We start from the raw sequence: 25,998 nt of genomic DNA, 5'->3' as shown, positions 1-25,998 counted from the left end.
AGAAACTGTTTACAGCTTAGAGTTTTGGTTTTGCTTTTCATATTAAGTGTTACCACCCTAATTTTTCTGTTGCAAATTAATAGCATAATTTAATTCAATAAAAGGCCTGTCTTTTGAGTGCAGCCTGATGCAACCGATGGCAGGACTTCCTGCAACACCAATAATTCACTTCTGTGTACTGAACTTGACCCTAAAATGTTTTTATTCTTCCATCATAAACCAGCAGTGGCAAATACTGTTATTTGCATTGTTTACTTAAGAAAGGGGGAAAAAATGGGCAACTTTCTTCATCTTCACTTTCAAAGACTCCCTTTTTTTATTCAAGAGTTTGGCATTCATCTTTTTCTATTCCAAAGCAAGTTTCTTTGATGCTAGTTCTGAGAACAGCCAAAGCAGATGCAAGTCCAGTCATCATCCTGCAATGCTGCACCTGAAGATTCTGTAAAGACATGATTTTTAGCACGATTAGAACCTCATTATAAACATGATAAAGCTTAATAGATTTTGTGTATTTAGTGGACTGCAAATTACAGGACTGAGAAACTTTCCTATTCAGAGATAGATTATAATTTCAGTTTAGAATGAAAAGAGAATATGTGTTCATTATGTTGGATAAATTGAGAACTAACTAGCCTGCCAGCAAAGCCACCTTTGCTGGCACCTGACCTGTCAGTAAAATTTGGTCCTTTACATGCTTTTCTTTCCCATTGTGCTTGCAGAAATGCTCAGAGTAGTCATCAAGCCCCAAGTCAGTTGGGTTCTGTTGATTTAGAAAAAAAACAAGCCATTTTGCATCTTGTTCTGGTTTTTTTGATAATTTTTCAAGTTGATTCTTTGAAATCTTCAGACAGCTGATGTGAGAAAGCTGGCACTGCCATCTTAGCCCCAACTTGCTTGACTAACATATCCTTCCCACCAGACTTATAATGAAAATACATTCATAAGTGCAAATTGTATCTTTATGCCTTAGAATAGTGTCTCTTCCCTGTAAAATTACTGTATTTTTACAAAGCAGATGACTTGTATCGAGAGCATTCTAAAGGGTCACTAAGAAACAGATCTGTTCTTAAAAAAAAAAATCTGCCTTTTCCTTAAGTAGTAGTCAGGAAAGCAAACTTCCATGCACATCATTGCCTGCTACTATCTTTTGCCCATCACAGATGGCAGGAGGCACATTTGGGACCATTAATAACAAAAGCTGTCAACAAATCTTTTAATGATATAACCATGCTGCCTCGTCTAAACAGAAAATAACATGATTTGTGTAGCGAAAACTATTTCTCAGTGATAGGGACATCATCATCTGTCATCTCTGTTTGTTTTATTTCTAAGGGAGCTAACAAGGAAACTGGCAGTGCTTTAAACTACTACCAACTACCAGTTGCCTTCTCAACTTCAAACACGAATGCAAAGCCAGCATTTGTTTTTCCTGTGACTAATCTTCTGAAAGACATACAAGCTACATCTCTGCACTCAGGGGGAGCCACCATTTGATTCTTAATATTCCAAATTATCTTTTCCCCAAAGATGCTTCCAGATCTACTCAGCCTAATTTAGCTGTGTTCTAAGGGATTTTGAAGTCCTTAGTTGATGCTGAAGTTGTCTTGTTCTTCTGTGCTGGCTCTGGGACTTTAAGCTCACATCTGAGCTACTCATTTTAACACCATTCTAGACCTTCTCATTCCACCTGCAAGACTCCTAACTCGGGTTCTGCTCTTTCATGGCAAGTCTCTAATATAATTCTGGACTCTTGGATTGCTGATGGATTTCTGAAGTAGTTTCCGATTCTCCGTCACATGCCTGATGCTAATGGCAGAACTGGTTTGCTAAGTAGAGTCTTAATATTTCCCTGAACAAAAGCAGGTCAGTGTCACAAACATTGACATGCTTTGAGTATTTTTCCTTTTTGTTGACATGAATCATTGTCAAGGACATCTGTTTTTAGCTTGTTCTGTACCTTGAACTTCTACTGAGGTCCTTAGAAGTACCAGAGAGCAAAGCTTCCCATCTTCAGCAAGTCAGAAGATGGTATGCTTTTCTCTCTGAAGTGGTGTTTGACTTTTGTTTTCCACTGATGGGTATTAATTTATATATAGCTCTCTGCACACACCTAGTAAAAAGTATAAAAGATACTGACAGGGAGGAGAACATCAATAATTTTTCCTTACTTCTTATTTTAAAGTTGAATCTGCTGGTTTGTTTTATATTGTTTCATTGTATGTCAGTTTATTGTTTCTAGCATGTTTGCTTTTCCTGTTGACATAACATTTTCTTGATTCGTATTCCTTGATCTTTTATCATTTTCCTCTTATTTCTATTCACCCCCATTTTCTCTTTATTTTTCTTCTTTTCTTTCCTTCTCTTAATATTTTGCCTCTATTGAATTCTCTAACTTTGTCTGTTTCCCATCCTTTGCGAGATACCAGCCGCTCTCTTCACTGTGATCAAATAACATAATCACACTTCCTCTGACACTAAGGAGATAACCCCTTTGTGCACGTCCCTTTCTTGCTAAGTGATACAGACAACTCTCAAATGATGACAAAAGCCAGCTAAGCAGTGATGAAATATCAACATTTTCTGGCATGCTGCAGAAAAGAAGTGGTGCCATTTTGATTGATTTGCTGGTGGGATCTAAGGGGAGGGATGGAGCTGTCCAAGTGTTAAGAGTCTTTACTAGCGGCACAGATGACAGACTTAAGACAAGCCCTAAGGAGTAGGTCTTTGAAATTTAATAACATGAGAAGTATTCCACACTTCACTAGCAAATCTAATGCTACAGAGTAAAAACATTATGAAGCACTTTTTTTGTTAGGGGTTTTTTTTTTCTTTTTCTAAAGTAGGAGAGCTGGTTTACAAAAGTTGATTAAGAATGTGGTTTCCACACTGCTTCATTTTAGAAAATCATGCTGATGGCTGCTGTATGTTTTCCGGCATGTTATAACTTTTGAAGTGTATTAATTTTCCCTGCTGGGGAAAACGTCATTCAAGAAGATTGGGGAGGAGGGAGGGTGCCTGACATCGTTATTATGCTGTCACATAAAGACTGCTTCTTCAGACTCTTCAAGGTCTGTGTCTCTGGAAGAGTGACAGACTAATAGATTCTATTCTTAAATTCTAAGTATCCTTGATAGTGCACCAAGCAATTTATCTTTAAAATAAAAAGCGAAAAAAGTTCTGCTGATACGTAGTTGCAGAAAGTCACTGGGAGAGAGCTGAATAAAATTGAATTTCTCCTATCTTGCAAAAATATAAACACAGAGTATTGACACGCTTGTCTCTGAGTGCCTGTATCTTCACAGTATAGGACCAGATGTAATTACCAGCTTACTATGAATTTCATTCCCATCACAGGATCTTGAGTCAGGAATATCATACGCTCCCAAGCCTGCAAGCAACTGCAGAATTTCCAATGGGAATAATGACTTTTGATGACATGACCCACTGTGGCGTGAAATAAATTTACATTGTTACTTGTACCTGGGTGAAGCACAAACAAGATTTAATAACACAGAAATAAATCAAATGCAAAACATGTATTTATTCTTCATCAGGTCCCCAAGATCAGAATTCTGGAGCTTAAAAGTAGTGGGAACAGAGAGATGATTTTCAGAACTCAATGATGCGGGTATTTTGCCTCTGATGTCATAATTTTTTAATACAGCTGTAGGTTTCTAGCTGTGATATTGCAGTAAAAGATTCTAGGTGTGCATTTCAAAGAGTAATAGATAAGCTGCATAAGCATATAAGAAGCTAAAGCTTTGATAGTGCAGGAAATTTGCCTAAACAATTCAGATAGTGAATTACCTGTTTCTGCTAAATGAATAACTCTTACTTAAAAACATCCAGATTGGCCTCAGACGCTGCAAACTAGGCAATATAAATGCAGCTTATAAAGTTCAGCCACATGCAAACAGGAGGAGAAAATTTTTGTTCTTTAAGCAAATTTGATACATTCACAACATTGTCTTAGTTTTGGTTTGCCTTGAAATCACAGTATAGATGGGAGGGAAATGGGAATGCTGAATCGTGAAGTGATGGCAAAAACATATGGGCAAACCTATTAATGGTTCATCTCAGGATATCATTGTGCTTACTTGGGAAGCCGTTTTTCCTAACTCTTTCCTGATTCTGCTTAGCTACTTTCCTAACGACTAGTATCAATCAGCAAAAATGCAGTTTCTCATTCCACTCTAGAAATCTAATGCAGTGGGAATTATCCATTGTCTCTGGAGGAAGCCCAGCCCACCCCACTGTCCCCATGGGGGATCCCGGGTTAGTGTCATTTGGGATCTTCTTTCTTTCTCTGACACATTCCAGCTGCAAGTAGAGCTATCTCTAGTCCTTCTTTGCTCCCTGAACCAAATTATATGTTCTTCAAAACCTCTGTATTAGCCAGGTAATGGCTTTGAATTCTGGTGGAACCAGTGGTCTCTGTACCCACTTGTACATAGATGTCCTCTTGGATATTTTTGCCTCACGTTGCCTTTCTTGTTTTAACCCCCACCAAAATGTTAATTCAGAACTCCTCTTTCATTCCCTATTTGCTTATTGGTTTTTTACATCCTTTGTCAACAGTGTTCATAACCACAATGTTGTTGGGCATTCATTAAGAAAAAAATTAACTTCTGATTCCTTCCAGCATGGGATTTCTCCTATTGCATCCCTGCCACTGTTGTTGCTCTTCAGAGCCTAGCTCCTATGTAGCCTCAACTCACTTAGCCATAGTTTGGTTTTTTAATATTGCCTGTATTTTGTCCTTTCACAAGTGACCTGTTGCTTAATTTGATACACTTCTTTACCTTTTATGCATGTGGCCTCCAAACAGAACTTGCCTTTTCTGCAAGAAACGATTTGAGCACCTTATTCCTCTTGGTGGTACACACTTAAAAATAATTTACCAGTCCAGGTAAAACAAGGTTAATTTGAAATGGTTGCAGATTTCTATGCTTGCCCTTGCTATAAAATCACAGTGAGCTGAGATTTAAGAAACAAACATCAGTATACATCAACAAATCTCTCCTCAGACCTGATTTCTTTTAATTATTGTCATACATAATATTAGGCCAGGCTTTTAAACAATAAAAACTCTGTTGTCCAGATAAATCTGACTTTGAAACAAGGAAACTTCTTTCTTTCCATAGGGTAAATTAGTGAGATACAGCTAATATCAATAAAAAAACTATAAAGCTACTGGGGCCACATTCTGTTTTCAGACCTCCTAAAACTTGCAGCGTGAAGATACCAAAAAGGGAACATTGTTTTACCTGAGATGCAGGTGAAGAAATTCAGTGCTTGAGCATGTGTGGATTTACAATACACTCTGAGAGGCAGCGAGTACAACAGCGGGAATTATAGTTCCCTGTTTGCAAGCTTTTCATCTTGCCATTTATAATTATATTCTTTTTCATTTAATAATTAATCTAAATACAGTACAAGTTACTAACAAAACTGAGACCGAAATGTAGTTGTGCAGAAGACAAATGGGCATATGAATTGATCGTACAGGCAATGGAGGATGCTAACCTTCTGTAATATGCTCATGCTTTTCAGAGGAATTAAACTCCTAGTCCAGGCATCCTACTGAGGCAGCCGATATGATCCATGTAGCACTAAGAGAATTTCAAAAAGAGGTTTTCTGACATGATTTAATGTTCTGAAAGCCAGATCAGGTTCTAATCCTGAATTTGCTGTTAACTACTTCTGTTCACTCAGATCCAATACTCAACAGTTTTTGTTGACTTAAGTTTTTGAATTATGGATGTTCAGGTACTAAGGGAAAATGTGATTTTAATTTTTAAGCAGGATCTCTTTTTAGCATCCAAAACAATGTAGTTCTGTCTGCATGCATTCCTCTCTTCCCCGATTTCTTTAACTTAGAGAGGATTCTACACTTCTGTCTAAAACTACAGATTTAATGATTCCAGATTTCGTAAGAAGCATCAGTGTATCTCTATAGGGGCCAGGAGACATCTGCGGAAGCTTTGTTGGTGTTGTGCACAGGATGGCTTGATTACAGATGCTGTTTTTTCTTCCTGCATCTCAGTTTCCAAATTCCATTAAAAAGGCTTTTGGAAAGCCTTTCTTAGTATTGCTGCTGCACATAACCAATTCACCACCAAAATACCATGTCTGCAAATGAAGGGTAGAGCATCTGCACGATAGAGAGCACTGTGGTTGGCGTTCATAAGCCAGCATGTTTTCAGTATCCAGCAACTTTGTGAATTTCATTAGCAGATTAAATCCTATTGCATTAAATAATTAAGTGGATTAACTGATGCCTTCCCCAGTTGTTCAGTCACCTCCATGTGTTCTGAAGTGTTCTAATAAAGTCCTGGATCTGTTATGTCTCTGGGATGTGCAACTGATTCTTAGTTAATGCACTGGTGCCATAATTGCTTTTTAATACAGTGGATTAGAAGATTATCTTTAAATTAAATCGTATTTATAACAACAAAAAGAATCACATGAATTATATGTTAATCTAACATATCTAATTATTTGTTAATCTAAAGTAGCTTCTAAGAGTTAAATGATTTTCTAATACTAGTTATTACAATTACTTGATGTCTTTAGGAACTCAGATTTAATCAGTAATTTACCCATGATTTACTGTGGTGCAAAACCAGAGTTGTAAGAACAAATACTCCACCAGTAGGGATAGAGAAACAGATAACTTAAAATTATTTCTCGTCATTAATCTTCTGTCTGCTGGAATTCTCATCCTTGTTATCTAGACATACTAGCTCAGAAACAGCTGCAGAAACGAGATTTTACAGAACACAGAAACTAGATTTTACAGTTTAGATCTTTGTAATAGAAACTAGGTTTTTCCTTAGGCTGGATTCCATTTTGTTTCCATCTTCTGTTTCTTTGCTAAATGATTACTAGCTGCAAAGCACCCATGTCCTTATTTTGTTTGTTGTCTATGGCCAGGCCAGTGGTACATCTTTCAGATGGTACATCGCTTATGCAGTGAAAATGGGACAGTTCTTTCTTAGTGCACCAGGAGCATTAACCAGAGATATAATTGAGGGTTGGATGCCAAATCAAACTAACTTTCAGCAGAAATTGAGACTTTGGTGCCCTAAGTCATTCTGAAAACCTAGGTTGTACCCTGATCGTTACGATGGAGTGAAGGTAAAAGAGGTGGCATGGTTACTGCCTGTACAGATGTGTCCTTGATGTTGGGGTAAACCAAGAATAAACAGGTTGATACAATGTGAGGGGCATTCTTCCCCTCTCTCCTGCCTTCTTGATTTATCGCTGACACATTTCTACCCATTAAGCCATCTACAGCGCCTGCCCCTTTTCAGACTTCTGAATTTGCAGTAGGTCCCGTGGAAGGGCTGTTTTCTCAACAGCCATTACCAAAAGCATGAAGAGCATGAAAGAACAGGTGCTGAACAGCTCTCTGATTGAGGAAATTTGACATCAATGGCTTCAATTGATCTTATTCAAGTCTTCTGTGTTTTTTAAGAAAGCGTTGATAAGTTATTTGAGTCGTGGAACTCCTTGGCATAAAGACTTCTGGGTGAATCAGGAAAATGAGACATTGAAAGCTAAACAGGTGGAATGGAGGGAGTTGGAAAAAAACCCTAAATGAATCTTTGGAGGAAGAAGTTTGAATTGGTATAGTTGAGGAGTGGAGGCCATTGAGAATAGTTAACAATGATAATCTCAGTAGCAGTAGTTTGCCGTGGGGAAGGCAGAATGACAGCGTGGTAGGTATTAGGGAGGACATTGTGAAAAGGAGCTAAAGACGATTCACTGGAGATGTCAGGGAAGAAGTGGTGAAATTGTATATAGCTGGGATGTTTTCATGGAAGAAATTGAAGCTAATGCTGAGGCTTTTGAGCTGTTTATGGCTCATAAAGAAAAAGGGAGTCTGGAGAAGGCTCCATTTGAAGCTATTCAGGCAATGATAAGATTGAAACAGACCAGAAGTCTGGGTTGGATAGAACTTTCATAGTGAGTTTTCCCAAATAATATCTCTTCTGAGCTCTGCTTTAAACACACTCCTTGATTTTACAAGCAGAAATGAGAACAAAGAAACAAATGCTTTAAAATCAAGCTAATCAGGCCAGATTTCAGTGTTAGCAGTACTGGCATCTCCTACTGCATTTATATCTGAAGTCAAAATCTTGGCCCTTAGCCTGTGAGCAGCAGTTTATGACCATCCTGGATACAGTTCAGGGCTATGCTAAGTGGTTCCATTTGAAAGACATTTTTCAGTTACAGAAAAACAATTTTGGGAAGAGAATTTTCTGTTCAAAAGTTCTTGTTGAAATTCCATTTATGCAGCCTGGCATGGTTGCTTTTGTTATGTTGCTAAAGCTGTTGTGAAACCAGACCAACTCCCTGGCACATGTATTAGTACTGCATAAGGAAAACGGGAGCTGAATCTGAATCAAACCTTTGGAGATATATATATGGAACTCACATTTGGATATGGAAGTGGAGCTTGGTTTTTCCCTTCAGTAGTTGCTGTGATCAAAATCTCAATCCCGAACATCTCAAGCTTTTGAGAAAAATTTAGAACCAGATGTGAAGCCTGTTTTAAACCAAATCTAATTTAATGAAGCTACATGAAGTTGCAACTTTAACTCAAAGGCAGTAGATCTGAAGACTCAGAGCAGGAAGAAAGAATAGACACAAAAAAAGTATTGTCTAATGGAAATGACAGATTAATCACAGAGGTCATTAAAAGTTAATAACAAACATTAACTGTATTATGGAATCACCCATTCACCTGGAGAATCCACGTGAAGGAGATCTGCATCCTTGGGAATGAAATCACGGAAGTGCAATGGCATATTTAAAACAAAAGTTTTCCCAGTGTGGAGGAACACAACCTAACCCACAGCTTCTTTGTACAGAAAGCAAGCTCCTGGGATTTGGCCCTAAGATCATTCTTTCTTGTTTACCAGAGAAGAATGTTTAGAGGCTTTGTGTCTAAATGAAGCAAGAAGACAAAGGCTGGTGGTTTCTTTGGCTAGGCGTGGCTGAGAACTCTGCCCCACCATGTAGCCTAAGTTTCTCTTGGACAGGTACCTGCATCTGTGTGCTGCCCCAAAACACAGGGCACTGCAAGAATAAGACTTGTGTTTTGACAGTGAAAAGTGTGCATTGTAATAGCTCAGGTTCCTCATAGGACTATGTCACTACAATATTAATAGATAACTTCCTAATTAAGAGTAATATAGAAGGCATTTAAAATTTGCATGAAGCAATTGAATTTTTAAGTGATTTTCTGTAGGATCTTTTTTCTTTTTTCCCCACCAGAACAGTCATTTAGGTGATTTAGTAATTCATGAGGTTACAGGGCCTAGTTGTGTTAATATGCTAGTTAGAAAGCTAAATAAAAGAGGGTTTTTAGAAATCATCAAAAGCAGGTTTTGTGTGGGGGCTGGAAGAGGGGAATGTGTTAGCCTGATGAATGGAATGATGGATGGGTAACTGGAAACCACGGCTTGCAATGGGACTAGTTCAAGCATAGGTGAGAAGATGAAGAATGAGTGTGGAGCAAAGAACTGTGCTCATGTAGAAGATGAAGAAGGTGTAAAATAATGAGATACACTCAAAATTCCCACCCCTGGCAGTGTTCAAGGCCAGGCTGGATGGGGCTTGGCGCAACCTGGTCTAGTGGAAGGCGTCCCTGCCCATGGCAGGGGGTTGGGGGCTGAGCTTTAAGGTCCCTTCCAACCCAAACCATGCTGTGATTCTGTAAGAACAACACCTGCAGGTAAATGTAGAGCTTCAGTACAAGAAGAAGGAAAATTACTGATAAAGAAGGAAAAGAGCTGTTAGAGCACATTTTCAGAGAAAGGGAGAACAGTGAGGTATTCACCAGGAGCCCTTGTGGATAAACTGGAAGGAGACAGGAATGTTACAGAAAATTACATATTTAGATATGAAATATATACATTGGGACTTGCATTCAATTCTTCTAAGATCTTACAAGCTAGAATTACCTCCTACTGCTGTGGGTTTGCCATAATATATAAAAGTAGAAAAAGCAGTGAGAAAAGATAATACAATGGTGGAGAAGACTGCAGTCTTCCCCCTTTTGGATACCATGACTGACTGACTATTAGCTGAAGCCATCCAGCAAAAGAAAGGTGGATGCCTCTATTTGACAGGGTTGCTTTGGAAACCTGGATTTAGATGAGAATAATTTAAACTACTCATGCTTATGCAGTCCTAGGCAAGGGATAGACTGGACTTACAAAGCCCTGCCTCTGTAAATTCAGTGTGTAACTGGCTCTGCGCACACAGGAAAGAGCAACTAAGATGTAAGCAATCACTAGTATTGCAAATGGCAAGTTCAAGGTAAAGGAACACAGTTCAAGGCACATTTATGTCTTAATCTTATATATGAGAGACTACTTGTGTCTAGTAGGATATTTTCATTTTGGAAACTGTTACACGTCATGGGCTTAGGCTTGGAACAGCAGTCAGTATACAGGGTCTGAGACAAACGCATCCAGACCTGACCTATGCTGGCTTCTCAGGCAAGGTAAAATAATCCATAAAGAATTAAAAGTATTTTTTGGCTGTGAATAAAAACAGCAAAATACTAGTCAGTCCAGGGCAATGAGTGGAAAACAGTTCATATCTTGCAGAAACTTAAAGCATAGCAGATGCCACAAAACAGTCAGAACTGTTAACCCTGCTTAAAACCTTGTCAGGGAGCACTGCAAGGAGCTGCATTTGAGGTACCATAAATCTGCAGAATGTCTCACGTATCCTACAGTTAGCTTTCTTGTTTTATAACTATCACTTAGCTGTAGTATTACAAGATATTTTGTGTATAGCTGAAACTATAAGAACTATATTAACTCGGGATTCCTTTTCAACACTCTCTAGCTACGTCCCATTACCTCACCATAGATTTTTATTGGATGCTATCCAGTGATTCAGTATTAGTGTCATAAATGCTGTTATGACATACGACATTTGTTACACTCGACAGCAGCGTTCATTACTGTAAGCAATAGCAGCCAGGCTGCATTTCCTTACAGTACTTGGCCATTACTTGACAAGAGGTGAGAGCAATTTGGCAGCCGGTAGGAGCAGAGCAGCCCAAGGAAGTGACAGTGTGTGTTACCTCCCATGATTCAGCTGATGCCTTGTGTGCACATATAGCCAGGAGATCTGCTGTTGACTTACAGCAGTAAACCCTATTGTTATTATTTATGATTGTTTTAATAATGCAAAGCTCTCTAGGCAAGCTGTGAGAGCCCCTGGCCCAGTCAGTCTAAGCTGAACAAAGGATGTTACTGCTTTCTGTTGCAGATGGGAAGCTGAGGCACGGGGAAATTAAATGACATGTCCTGTCAGGGAGTAAGGCAGTTATTGGAACTGATCTCCAAATTTGCCCTATCTCTGCCTCAGTCACAAGTCTGTTGATTCTCCTTGCAGGGTGTTCATGGATTAGTGCGTATAAAAGTTATTAGTTTCCTGCAGCAAATGTTCTTTGGCAATTAAAGTACTAAAGACCTGAATTTTTGTTCCTTTCTCTGTGAATGGAAACTCTTGGAGCATCAATACAGTCACTTAAAGCTACAATAAACATCCAGCTATGGTTTCTGGCAGCTTACCTGACTAATACCACCTGGAAGTATGTGCTTTGCTTATCACACTCTTCTTGCAATGGGGTTTCCTAAATCCATGTCGTTTCTGTGGAGCCATGCTGTGCTGTGTGATTAATTTGGCTGTTAGTACTAGCAGAGAATGCTACATCTCAGGGTATATATTTTATAGCCCTGATCTGGGGGCTATAAAATCATTTTTACTGCTTTTAAATTTTTTGGGGTACAAAGTAGAATGCTAAAACAGGAGAGATTCTAAAAGGTCTATCCCAGGATAATTATTAGCTCAGGAACTACTTCATTCAGTGTCACTGGGGGACAACGGCAGACCAGGAGCAGGAATACAGATACCCTCCTCCCTGGGAAGTGAGTGCCATGAACACTTAAAGGCTGTTGACCGTTCTGTCTGATTTACTCTTGTTCTCCTCTCAGTTTCATTTCAAGATTGAATCAAGAGAGTTTTGCATTATAGAAAACTTACTGCCCATTTCATTTCCTACATTAGTACACCTAAAGACAAAATGATCCAGGGGTAGAGAGGTTTATTTTAAGCGGCTGAGTTTCGCCTACACCTGTAACTGAATAATCATTACACCTACTACAGCTCCCCTCTCAAAAACAAAAAAAAGTCACAGAAGAAAGTTTAAGAAAAAACTATATAAGCTTCATAAAATGTAAAGGCTTCATTTTACAAATATAACTCCATGGGTAACTGAGCCAGCTAACCTCTGTGATAGATTTATGCCCGCAGCATTTTCTAGCATGGGACTCCAAGGGCATAAAAGTCAGGATTTTATAGCAGTATAAGGCTAATGATTAAAGTATGTGCAATGGTAGTCACAGTAACAGCACCGAACAGGGAAGCACCCGCCTTTCTCTTAGGTGTTCTGACAGCCTGATATTAAAGACCTGCAAGTGTCAGAAGATGTAGGAAATCAACTGGCCTCTTTGACAGATTTTACAGCATAGTGTTTGTGCTGTCAAGGCAGTGAATATGACAATCCTGAGAAATGACAGTAATAGGAATGTACAGGTAAGGGAACAAGCCTAATAGAGATGCTGCTGTTGACAATAACATGCTTACATTAAAAGTAGACTCTTTGTTTGAGCTTTTACTTGGAGAAGATTTTATTAAGCCTGTTTTTCTACTTCTGTTTTTTCCACAGTTTTCCTGTGTGTCTGTGTGTTTTACTACCATGGTAAAATACTATTTAGTTGGAAGGAAGATAAAAGTCATTCTGTAACACTCTGTTTCATTTAAATTATCATGATAGTGTAGACAACATCTGAAAGCTGCATTGATTAGGATTAAAATTCACTGTTATTTTATCCTGGAAAGTTTATAAACAGACAAAAGAAACTTAGGAGAGCTGAAGTTTGGGAAGATTAAGGATGGCACTGAACCCATCTATTTAACTACCTGAAAATCAGGTAATTTGTTGAAGCTACTCATGGCGTTGCCTCTGGAGTGAATGGAGAGTGGTGATTTGCAGAGCAAACTTTATTCCACTCGACTCTTTCTAGTCACCGTGAAAAACACCCAGTCAGCTATGATAGCCTGGGCAGGGAAAAGTCAGGTGGGTATCCTCAGGCTAGGCTGGAGGCACGCACAGCACAAGCTGGGCTAGCTTCCCCAGCTGCCCCAGCAGTGCTTTAACCAGCTCTGCATCAACCTTCCTCTCCAGGGAGCATTGTGTAGGGAAGGATTTTGACAAAACCCAGAATCAACATTACATCATCCTCTAAGCTTGAAATAATAATGATAACAACAAACTAGCTTTAAGGACAAAACAGAATTGTTTCCTGATCTTATTTGCTACAGAAGACTGAGGAGTGCAAAAAGCGTTCAGTAGCAACAGTGTTTACCCAGAGCTTCTGCTCTGATCTGGGCTCATAAGGGCACCCAACTTCTCTTCAAGGAGTATATTCAGAGATAAAACATTTAGGCAGAACATTGTGAGGTAAAGCAAGGTAAGTATTATTTTTCCTCAAAAGTGCTTTTTCTCTGAAGCAGTAGTTCTCATGACTCCTGCTTAAACTGTAAATGTAATCTGAAGTTTGGCTTTTAGGTCTTCGTGGGCAACCCTTTGTCTGAGTCCACCTTCATCGCAGGTTTTGATCACCTGCAGTGGTTATTAGCTGCTGTGCCAAAGCTGGCTCTTAGGGTCAAGCGATTTGTATAAAAAGGAAGTGCTAATTACAATCCATTTTAATAAGCTTAGAAGTATAGGGGAGACAAGGCCATTATCTCAGAGTTAATAGGGTTACAAGATGTTGACGATGCACATGATCTGCTTTGTTACCAAATGCCACTTAAATTATGGATTGTTGCCACAGCATGAGTTGCACCAAATGATGAAGCCTTGGGTTTAATAGAGGTCATTGCCTATGTAAGTCTGACTTTGGATGGTATTTAAGCACCTGGACATGCCTAGTTATGTTTTCAGAAGCTCTGGTACACATAAATCTGTGCAAATCAGGGAATTTATTTTGCCAATTTCTTTGAGATGCCTGTTTGCAGGTTTTGAGTGAGTTTTAATCTCATGCTGCCTCAGCTATCTGAAAGTGAGCTATGTAGAATCCCTCTGTAGTCAGTGCACAGACTGAGCACCTGCAATAGCTGTCTAAAAGAGGCAGGGTGAGTTCCTCTGAAATCGAAGTTTCTCTCATTGGTAGCTGCAGAAGGAACCCAGATGAACCAACTACTTGTCTCGGTTTCCGCTGTGGGATGGCAAGGTTAGATGAAATGAATCCCACTCTGTGTCCAAAAAGCGATTACACAGCTGGTCATTCCTTTAGAGTTAATGGAAAGAATGATGCATATGCTGTCCAAGGGAAAAATAAATCAGTGTTCACATCCTGGTCTCATCTTCTGTAACACAAGCATATCCATCTTATCATTTGAAAAAGGAAGAACGACCAAAGAGGCTTTAACTGGATGACTGCAGGCATCTGAAAATGGAGAGTGAGGAAAAGACAAAGAATAGAATATTAATTGAAAGGTTATCTGAATGCTTTTTAAATGGTGTTTCCATTAGTCAAAGCTATGGTCCTGCGTAGCTCCTGGAATTGTTCTTTATACATTGCTTAACTTCATTGAATTCTTAAAAACGAGACATACTAATGCCTAAAATACATACAGCTGCAGTCAAGTAAGAAGTTCAGAGGAAAGCATGGTTTTGCACCCAAATCTATATTCAGGGACCTCACTTGTAGCAGAAACTAGAATAAATTTCTATTTGTGGTGACAGCAATTTTGCTGTGACTTCATTTCTCCAAGTTAACCCCTCAGTAAGTTTTATTTTTCTTAATGAAAATTTTTATTTAATGTAAGTGCAACTCTTTTTCCTCTTAGGCTCTTGAAACACCAAGAAACCAGCCAGTGTGTTATGGAGATAACATTACACACAGTACAGTACTTGATATGCTGCTTCCAATATATGTTTAACAGAAGAGAAGGCTTTTCTTCAGAATAAGATTTTAGTGTGAACCTTAACCACGCTCTGGAGCATTTGCCTTCACATAAGTCCTTCAGAAAGTTTTTTTGTAAGCAGAGCTTCAGCTTGGCAACTTATGCAGATAATGTTATGGTGATTTATTCCTTTTTGAAGATCATCAGATGATACTGATCTTTACTCTTTTCATCCATGGCTTTCTTCTCATGCATCATTTTAAAATTCGACAGTTTTGTCATGTTGTTGCCCTGGGCAGCACAAGCACAACTACAGCAACAACGTCACTGGTGTCACCTTCTCTGAAGTTTCTCAGCCAACAAGTAGGGAGGAGGTTATTTCTCTGCCGAGGCTACAGGCAGCTCCCCAGGTGCCGCCTTTGCTACCTTTGGGGATTTTGGATTGTGGAAGAGCTTGGTGGGATTGAGGTCCCACACTTGGTAGCAATCCAAGGAATTTTGCCAGGATGCCATCTACCTTGTGCCTCATCTGTTTTTAGCTCAGGGTAGATTCACTTAGAAACACAGACACCTATATGTATGTCCACATACAGATATTCTATGTAACACTGAAAACTAGGTAAATGTGTTCCTATTATAGGCACAAAAATATTATTTACAGAATCATAGAACAGTTCGGGTTGAAATGGACTTTCAAACATCATCGAATCCAACCCCCCTGAAATGAGCAGGGACATCTTCAACTAGAGCAGGATCTTTGGTAGAAATGTTCATTAAAACCCCTCCAGCCCTGGACAGAAGATGGAGACTGTTGTCCTTTTATTCTCAGTATATTATTTTTTAATATATTCTGAATATATTCAAGCATGCCTCATAAACACATCCAGAAAGGTTTTGACATCTTGAAGACTCTGCTCCAAAAGTTGCTGCTTTAACACTTTCTGATTTGTTTTGAAACTATTTTGAAAATCAAAAAGGCCAACTAAAATCTAATATAAACAAGCTCAAGTCCAGCTGAAAGGTAGCTTTACACTAATGGTCTGGGCCTAGAAATCATTATAAAAAGACTTTAAATTCTTTTATATAAAGGATTTTCTCCTATCAGATAAATGCTTTCTTTGCTCTGAGTAACTTTCTGGTGATTTTTTTGATCGGAAAAGGATTTGTCAAGTTCAGAGATCTGTTTAAGCTCTGGCAATAATGCTCCTTCATCTAGGTCATGTTTTCCACGCAGTAAAAAGTTAAAAGAAATCCCTTTTTTCTGTTGTCCAGACATTACTCCACACCTTTACTCTTTTGAGGGAAATGCCAAAGGCCATATCCTGCCACTCACTCACTTCTCATCCAGGACAAATCTCTATGTGCAGATTTTTAAAGATAGCAACTGAATTTCTATTAATATACTGCCTCGGTAGTATGACTTTTCTGTGTTCCGGGGGAATCACTTTCCGCCTTTGTAAATGTCTATGGGGTAATTTGTCTAAGTAACTTTTCAGTTACTACCTTTTTCTAACACTTGGGTCTAGGAAACCTGCATCATATGCTCCTATTCAGTCTATAAAGTTGCCTTTCTCTTTAAAAGGTCTAACTGTTAGTGTACTGCTAAAAGCCAGATAAAAGTGAATTTGTTCATTTGAAGACCTTGTGCCGTAACTCATTATTGCAATAATGAATCTGTTTGCGATGCCCTGATCCAGCCATCATTTAAGCACATGATTACACTGAATTGAATGACTTCACATGCATAAGGTGAGTCACGAGTTTAAGTGCATACTGAGATGAGCTAATTTTCCCTAATATACTTTGCCAAATCTCTGTCTATTTAAATACTTCTGAGAAAGGGAGAAAAAAAAGTCATTACATTAGAGAATGACAAAAGGATTTTATTTTGGTACTAATATATTAAAAACCTGTATCAGCAGACTGTTGGACCTCTTCTCTTTTTCCCAGCTTGCCTTGTCCTCTCTGTTACTGGGAATATTTTGTAAATTGCTGCAAGCGAATTACAACCTGCTCAAAATTATTCTTCTATGCCCTCTCCTGTGAAAAAGTTAAATAAACACAGTGGAAAGGCAAAGAGAGGAGGGGTTGCCATTATGTCCAAAAAAAGAATATTTTAGAGGTTTTATTCAGATTTGAAAATGGAGGACTTTCAGCAATGTCAGGAAAGTGCTTTCCTAAGCAAAACACAGTGTACACTTGGAAGATAAGAAATAATTGCTATATTTGTTGAAAGCTGTTTATAGAACAAAAGAAAAAATATACAACATCTATCGTAAGGTGAAATCAGTTGCCTGGTAAATAACAGTCTGCTTGGCCTGACAGTAGTGATCTACAGCCACTGCAATCATAGTTTGCAGTATCTGGGAGCATTGTATTTACTCTTATTTAGGCAAGCACACTAACATTTGCATGAAGAATCTTTGTCGTGTTTGGCAACCTCCCCATCTGCCGTTCTACCCCTTCAGAAAGGTTCCTCAACATTAAAGCTTGGTCTGATTTCATACCAAGTAAAAACTGTGAGCCAGATCATGAGCTGGTGTAAAGCAGTTCAGTGCTTTCCTCCCATTTCCCAGTAGGGATCACAGCCCGCCCAGTTCACGTTTCTCTGCAGCATGGGTGATGCCAGCTCAGAAGCTGGAGGTCACACAGGCACCGTTGCGCTCTGCTGTGTCCAGGCTGGGTCATATTGGCTGCTACTGCTCTAGATGTGCTCAAGATACCTGAACCAGCTTTGTATAGGGGAGGTACCTGGTACCTCTACATGATGCAGTGTAGAAACGAGACTTCAGACTCAAGGCCTGTCCTGCTGCCAGGATGCTCATGAAACATTTAACTATGGGAAAACAGTGTGATCATGGCTAGTTAAGTTTATCTGCAGCCTTGTCCTTCCTGATCTGTTTGCTGTATTCCTTGTTGTGGTTGGTTGTTTTTTAATTATACTTAGACTGCAGATTATTCAAGGCAGGGACTGGGTATTTTTGCTTTTACACCTAACCTGAGAGGTGCCCCGTTCCTAGGAGACTCTCTAGGTTAAGTGATTGTTATGATGATGCAAATGGTTGCGGCTCCAATAATGACAAAAGGTTACATTCATGTAATCCATTAATACGGTGTGATTTATAAGATCATCATGAAGAGAGATTCTGTTTCAAAGGGGAACAGGAAAGAAAATGTTTGGTACAATGTGTTATGTAAGGAACTAGTAGCCTTTGGTAAGTAAGGTTCCAAAAAAAAAAAACCCTTCTCTTAAAATATATTCTGTTGACTAACAATCATGTGCCAAAATTAAGCTAAATTACATTTTGCCTACTCTTAAATAGAGTTTAAAAGTTCTGAGTTATGACATTGGTTGAACCATTAATGTAAGTCCTTAAAATTTAAGTAGTTTCTTGATACTTTCCACTTTGGGGCATCTTTCTTTAAGAAAACCACACAACAAAACCAGATGCTGCTCTACATGCATAGGAGAAATCAATGGATGGGATCAATATTCCCTCCACAGGTAATAAATGCTGAGAAGCATTTCTGTCTATCTAAATTGATCCTAGAGAATTCTTTAAATTGGTTCTGATGTGTATAAAAATCATTTCCCTATTGATCAAAGCTTTTCTTCCTTTCTCTCTTTGATATGTTATTTCATCTCTGCTATTGGTAATGGTCTCAGGCTTTTCTATGCAGTTATGATAAACAGAATTTTTTCAATCCATGCAAGAATGTAATTTTCATGAAACAAGAAATAACTGGTTTTGTGTCTTTGAAGATGAATGCTTTGCTTACAGTTAGGCAGTGCAAGTATTTTTAAATTGGGAAAGTTACTGAATCTGAATTATTCACAAGGAAGTCTAAAGGAATTGCTATACTTTTATTAGAAACAATTGTCCAAATTCAGCACCTCAACTGGTCTGTTTGCTCTGGGAGTAAATTGCTGCTGGAACAGAGTTTCCCATCTTTCACTGTCCTTGTTCTGCACTCTATCTGAGCAAAAGAGTTAATGTTAACTGCTGAGTCTATGGAAAAAAACTATTCTGAGGTAGCAAACTGCTAGTTACTAGTATGAATGTCTCAGCCTAATAGGCTACAGCAAGTTGTGGAGTTTATGACTTTTATTACAATACTATTTTATTAACATTTAAGGTGCTAGACTACTCTAGAAACATGAAGTACTTGTCTGCCAAAACAGGAATTTTTAGGGTATTCAGTAATGGAACGTTGCATCATTTATAACTTAATTTGCCTGAAGGAAAGTGTAATGCTTCAGTGTGCCTATAAAGGGCTTGCTGATGAGGCTTGGTGGTGGTGGTTTGTTTGGACACAGCAGTGTGTATATGTAGCAGTCTACAGCATGAACTGGATGCACTGGAACAAAGCGGGCAGGTTGGGTCTGTTGTTTTAAGATGAAATCTTAAGGCTTTGGCCAGTATAATTTATTGACTGTCAGAGCCAGTAAACTGGTCTGCTTTTTAGGCTTTCCCAGTCCATTCCAGCCGTTTGAACGCATAAACCAGTGAAACAGTACTTAGTGTGGTCTTGGCAAGGCTTCACTCAAAATTCATTTTACAAAGAAGACAGTAATCATGGCTGTGATTTGCGTTTGGCTCTTACGGAATATATATTGTCAAACTGTCTTCTGACAAGTACAGGTTTTGTTTCCTCTACCCCATGTAATTTGGTTCCATCAACCCAGCAAATTAATCTTGTATAGTTTTGCCTTCTGAAGAAATGCAGTAACAAATTAGATTGCTTCAACATACCAGGACTATTTTAAATGTATCCACCAGTCCAAATCAGGGGATGGATTTCATATTGTATTCCCTGGAGTGGCTTTGGGTTTGTTAGTATTTATGTAGCAGCACAGGTATGCAAAGTTCCTTGCAGATGAGAAAAAGCATGTTGCTTACTAATATGTACTGAGCTTCACTGAATGTAATAACTTTGGGTTTAAGCTCACATTTAGGTCAGTGTGGAGACTCCAGTAAAACTACTTTTTTTTTTTTTTTTTTTTTCCCCAGATTCTACCTTTTGACACTTTATGGTTATGGCCTTTTTTAGGCCTATAACTTGATGTACATTTGGAAAATGTACAGGGCCAGATTTCCATACAAGGTAATTAATTTGAAGTACCTCATTCTCCAAAGGGAGGTACATGTCTTAAAAGCAATCCCATCTTTTGAGGTACTAAATGATTTTAGGGTCCCGTTCTGGTTTCAAAACAATGTAGGGATATGGTTTTAGTATCAGAAATAGTTTCTCTAGAAGGGCATGAGTGATTTTTGGTTTAAATACAAATGTATTTCCAGCCCAAACAATAGCACCGCATTTGTAATTAATCAGCGCCTAAAACCAAGAGCCTTGCCAGCTTGGCAAGGTGGCATGCATGAGATCAGGGACAGAGTTTTTTCTCTGTAGGACACCAGGACTGGAAACCTACAGCGGCAGCTTACACAAATGCTGGGGGGAAGAAGGGAGCTGAAGAGCATTGATTGCTTAGAGGAAATTCAGTTTGGTCCAAGGAGCAAGGTGACTGTTCAGAAATACCGTGGGACATGCTGCGCTGCTCCTGACAGCTTCGGCTGCCTTACAGCTCCCATTTAGGCAGGAGTCAGACTAGCATTTTGATGGAAACTCTGTTTCACCCACACCACCTGGGTGGTAGTTTGGGGTCTGGCTCAGCTCTGAATTTCTCTGTGGGTCCCCAGGGAGGGAAACAGTGGTGATATCATGGGCTGACTGAAGCTTGAGGTTTGCATATGGAGAAAGCGTGATGAGCCAAGTACATTTTAGTGCACAAACATTTTTTTCTGGGGTAAGTTGTCTTAATGTCATCTTAATGATTCTTTGCGCAGAAGTTGTTTATACCTTTCTTTGCCTTTGCTGGCTTTCTCTCTCTAACTTTTCTAACTTTGCATCCTTTTTGAAGCAAATGACCAGATGGTCAGAGCTTATGTTATTCTAAGGACATAATAGGGATATATCAGAAAAATTAGTACCTATGTTCTTGCAATGGACAACAGCAAATCAGCCATAATGAGTACAAAAGCTGCTACTGTAGGGTCTCTCCGTTGTGGCAACATGCTTTGCCATCACTCTATTCTGCCAGTTTGAGGAAGAAGGATGAGCTCGGGAATGGCGTGGGGCCAGCCAAAGCACAGCTTCGTTTCAGCTCCCCGTGTTGCCTGTCTGGGAGGTGCAATAGCAGATCTGGAGCGGGTCCTTTGGAAGCCTTGAGAGCTGGAGATCTAGAGGCTGTGAGATCTAGAGGACAGAGTCTTTGAGGCTCTACATCTTCTAAGCAAGAAATTGTTCAATGCAAATCAGTAAGTGCTAAGTTCAGTGGGTTTGCATAGACCAGCCCCACCTGACAGTTTGGTCAAAGGTAGGAAGAAAAATTTATCTACAGGCTTTTATCTTCCTCTGCGTGTTGTATCAAAGTGCCTTTGTCAGTGCACAAGTAAGTATCCTTCATTAAAAGAGAGCTTTGCATGACAATTATGTAATAGTTTTTGTTTGCTTTCCTAATTGGAGAACATTTTGAAAGAGCAATAAAACGCAATTTGTTCCCTCTTTCCAAAAGGAAACATCTCCTTTTGGAAGGAAGGAGGGAGTAAATTTGCATTATAATGAGCAAATTCTTATGAGCGCATAGATCAGCGTTGACATAAAGGGTGAGTGAAATGAGATGTTCTCATTTTGTGCCTTCCCCTCCCCTTTCGTTCCCTCTCACACACATTTGCCTGTGCATGTGGCTGCTACTGAGCAAAGCAGTGGCTGTGCTCATCGTCATGACAGTAATACATCATAACTCAGGTAACAAAAATTCCTATGAAACGAATCATTCCTAAACCCTTTTCCCAGTGAGTACTAGCAATGAAGGCACGTGTAGTTTACTACTGCACCTCCTTGCTAGTTGTTTTTTGTTGTCCTTCTCTATTGATTTAGTCATTTCCCAGTACTGTCGTGATACTGGCATGGACTGACTGGATGAGAGTGCTATGGTTTTGCTTCAGGCATATGACTTACCTAGCAAAGAGTTTAGAAAAACACAGTGTTGGGGTATGCCAAACTGGGGGGGTCAGTTAGACATGAAGGCTGTTGTCTCAGTTACCAGCCTATCCTGCCCTTACTTTCTGGGTGTGAGCTGCTGTTGTCTAAATCTTCTCTCCTTCATGTCCCTCTCTCTTTGTAAGGACTGGGTTCGTTACTGAGTTTGAGAAGCTGAAAGTGACATTAACCCCCTGCCCAGCTGTTGTGGTGTCAGGGCTCCAGGCAAAATGGCATTTGTTTGGCTCCTAGAGAAGTCATCCCAGCGACTGCCTGGAGAGTCTGGCTGCAAGTGAAATCCATATGCAATGCTTCTGTCAGCAAAGACTTGCTGGAAGAGAGTTTATAATAAATATTCACATCTGCTCCTTTGGACACTCTAATCCATCCTACAGATCTTTGCTGTGTCAGGCTTTGTTCTAGATGAAGAAGCTGGGTAGTTATAAAGGTTTGCAAATAGGGCATATTTATCATGGTTAGTTCTACTTTCTAGTTCCCTTTCTTGCACAAATATCCATGACCACGCTAAGCATAACTTGTGATTAAATGTTCTCAATGCATTTGTAAGATCTTTTTGGCTGTGTGCTTCCTTGGATAAATGGAGAAAAGGGCAGTTGTTTACCTCTCAGGCTGCCAAATGAAATCATCAGATCTCAATGAGCAGAGCAGAGAACATCATTGTTAAGAATTGCTTTGAATGGAAGGACAATATATTCCCTGGATAAACTGTACATCACGTAGGCACACCCAAGGCCCTACAGCTTGCACATTATTCAAACTGGGACAGATTCCTCCATACTAACTTCCGTTGGCAATAGGTTCCCATTGGCTACTTGGTGAATAATCTGAATGACTAAAAATAGCAAAATAACTCTCGGTTTTCATAATCTTCCCAAAAATGATGGCATCAGTGCCAGACTGACTTTGTCAAAGTCGATACTAATTATTCCTCTGCTGGCTATGACTTTGCTTTCAGAGAGAAAACCCTGATACATAAAAAGAGCTGTAATCATTTGGAGGGTATATTGAAGTTGCTCCTAATAGGAAAAGGTGTTTGACCAAGATGAGGACTGGCAGTACAATGATCCTGTTGTTGGGAGGCCCACATCAGCCTCGAAATGAATGTATTGATCCTCTTTTTTTTTTTTTTTAGTTTTGTACATGAAACTCATGATTCCTATAGTTAATTTCTAAAAGGAGAGAATCTTTATCTGGTGGCTGGGTAACTAAAAGGTGCTTCAGACATAGCACTTAGCAGCTGTTACCTCAGCTTTTATTTAAGCAGGAACATGATAAACTTATGAGTGCATTCTTCCTTCTTGAGTGATAGGGTTTGGAACTAGATGATCTTAAGGTCCTTTCCAACCCTAACTATTCTGTGATTCTGTGGTTCTATGAAAACTGAGTCCATTTGGTTCATAAACAAACACATGGGAACTGGAAACTCCTTAGAACCTTTTCTAGGTTTTCTTTAATTTTTTTTCTACTGTTAGACCGAATTCTGTATTAATGGTTTTATTAGCATCATTTTTCCTTAATGACATAAGGGAGCAAGGCACTCAGTTCAGCTAGACAGAATCATAGAATCATAGAATGCAACTAGGTTGGAAAAGACTTTTAAGATCATCAGTCCAACCAGATGCCTGACATCCTTGACATCTGGTTGAAAACCCACATTAAAGATGTACCTGCTCATTGCAGGGGGGTTGAACTAGATGACCTTTGAAGGTCCCTTCCAACCAAACTATTCTGTGATTCTGTGATCTTCATTTCTTACAGACCTATACAAGAAAAGCAGGGTTAAGAGCATGGCCTGATGCTGATACCTCCAGGTATCTGAACAGCATCTACTTCTCTGGTGCTCAGTCTCTGTGTCAGAATCTGGCCCTGAATAATTGTATCCAAATACAAGGAAAATAGCTGTGCTCCTAACGAGTAGCATGCGAGGGTTTCCAGATTCACTTAATCACTCCAAAATCCAATCTCATCATTATTGATCTGTCCAACTCTCTGATAATTTATCTCAGACAACAGGAGCGTGCATGGACATCTTTAAAGCGACGATCTCAGAACTCCCAGCGCCACTGTCTTGCTTTGCCTTTGCAAACCTCGATAACTTTCCTCTGAATTTCAGGTCAGGTCGTGGCTCTGGCGAGCGGCGATGGATCTGTTAAGGTTCTGCAAGTTGCGTCTGGGCAGCAATCCAGCCTGCGGGGCCACAGCGGCGAAGTGCACAGCGTTGGCTTCCATCACCGGGCAGAGCTGCTGCTCTCCGGGGGTGCCGACGGTAAGGTTTGTCTCTGGAAATGAGGACCAGGACGCTGCTGAACCTGACCGTAATCTCATGGGAAAAAAAGGGTTTGACAAGAGAGCAGTGAGGGCTTAGTAAAGTGTTTTCATAGTTAATGTTTGCAGTGGGAATAACAGCCCGAAAGGAGTATTATTCTGCATTTTATCCAAATAAAAACCCCAATTTCTCCCTCTTTCTGTTGACACTCTGTTTTTTCCGAACATCAAGACTCTTTCGGTCCTTTCTGGAGAAACAGCTTTACAATGACGCCTAATGACAGAGCAGCTGAACTGCAAGGAGATTGATTTTTAATGTAGCACCACACGCCACACCAGAGCCGGGCGCCCCTTCCGCGGTGCCAGCCACGGGGAAGATGTGAAGTTTTAATCATGCAGCCGGGGCGGGGGTGCGGTGCTCCCCCCGCAGCAGACGCTCCGGACGCCGCCAGCAAGGAGCAGGACTTGGGGCGAGCGGCGGCGGGGAGCGGCGGCGGGGAGCGGCGGCAACACCGCCGCCCGCCCGCGGGCACAGTGGCCATGGCGCGCCCGCGGGCCTGAGCGCTCCGCAGACGGATTTATTTATGTTTTCCTCCCCTCTTCCTTCTTTTTTTTTTTTTTCCTCTCTTCTTTTCCGCCCAAAATTATAATTAATTACAATAGCAAGAGGCGGGAGCGCGGAGCGGCGCGGCCCGCCGCGGGCATGCCCGGCCCCCGGCTCGGGGAGTCCCCGCAGGGGAGCGGGGGCTGCCCGCCCGCCGGCCGCGGGGCTCCTCCGCCCTCCCTCCGCCGCCTGCCCACAGCATAACCAGCCCCCTTTCCCCCCCTTTCTCTCCCTCGCCGTGGCAAATCTTGGAGCGCAAGAGATCCGCTGGGCATAGGGAGGGGATATATAGATGTATATAGGGTGTTTTTTTTCTCGTCCCCCCCACCCCCGCGGTCCTTCCCCCTCTCCAAGACCTGAGGAAATCCAGCCCAAGTTCGCCGCGATGACTGCGCTGTTGGCATCGGGGTTTCTCCGCGGCATCCCAGCCTCTGGACCGCCTTGCCGCTGCTCGCTTTGAATCCTGAACACTGGGTTAAAGCTTAATTCTCATGTTGTGGTTGCTGGGCTGCCGCTTTCCCGTGTTTTGCGATGGGAGGTGGAGGAAAAGGTCTTGTCCGTGAGTCAACACTGAAAATGTGATTAGGAGGAACTGCTTTCACTAATCTGTTTCTAACCTTTTAGTCCATGTTGGCCTGTGACCCCTTTCAGCTTTCAGATCGAGCCTGATTAGGTAAGTGTAAATTATTCACTTGGGGTGAGGGAAGGCGGGTGGAAATGTTTTACTCAGAGACTTACCTACAATGCTGGCTTCTCTCATGACGGGCAATGATGAGAAAGTTCAGCTGTAAACTCATTCCGAGCTGAGCAGCATTTGTTTACTTGTTGAAATCTGTCTGTGCAAGACGTCTGCAGTCTGTCTGATGTCCAGGATCGCTGCTGAGCAGAGCCCTTGTGAGTTGCTGTGGGACAGCTCAGATGCCATAGCAAAATATACTGGTCTTATTTATGATCTTTGGAGAACTTTTTTTTATATATATGGTATATATATGATTTGCAGAGCTTCCTCATCGAACTTCAACAAATTCTCTTGATTGTTTCACATTTCCCTGGACATGAAT

At 40.3% G+C, this 25,998-nt stretch overlaps 2 protein-coding genes and 1 long non-coding RNA gene across 4 annotated transcripts in view; 2 read left to right on the top strand and 1 right to left on the bottom strand.

Moving 5' to 3' along the window:
• The window catches only part of SPAG16 (sperm associated antigen 16), a 408,668-nt gene extending 384,138 nt beyond the window's left edge, over window positions 1-24,530 (top strand). Inside the window, exon 16 of the mRNA XM_030487793.1 lies at window positions 24,182-24,530. Coding sequence (XP_030343653.1) covers window positions 24,182-24,357 — 176 coding nt within the window. The 3' untranslated portion in view covers window positions 24,358-24,530. The remainder of the gene's footprint in view (window positions 1-24,181) is intronic.
• Window positions 196-25,998, bottom strand: LOC115608641. Its single transcript, XR_003991621.1, has 3 exons — window positions 25,676-25,998; window positions 25,294-25,507; window positions 196-439 (listed from the first exon to the last, which is right to left on the bottom strand). It is a non-coding gene; the product is annotated as an uncharacterized LOC115608641 (long non-coding RNA).
• Window positions 23,195-25,998, top strand: part of VWC2L (von Willebrand factor C domain containing 2 like) — a 55,140-nt gene continuing 52,336 nt past the window's right edge. For both annotated transcript variants that reach the window (XR_003991619.1, XM_030487794.1), the window contains exon 1: window positions 23,195-25,610. The gene's annotated coding sequence lies outside the window, so the exon portion shown is untranslated. The remainder of the gene's footprint in view (window positions 25,611-25,998) is intronic.

Source organism: Strigops habroptila, chromosome 5 (assembly GCF_004027225.2).
Source record: "Strigops habroptila isolate Jane chromosome 5, bStrHab1.2.pri, whole genome shotgun sequence".
Lineage (NCBI taxonomy): Eukaryota > Metazoa > Chordata > Aves > Psittaciformes > Psittacidae > Strigops > Strigops habroptila.
Note: the sequence above shows the minus strand (reverse complement) of the source record. Positions and strands in the feature narration are given on the sequence as shown.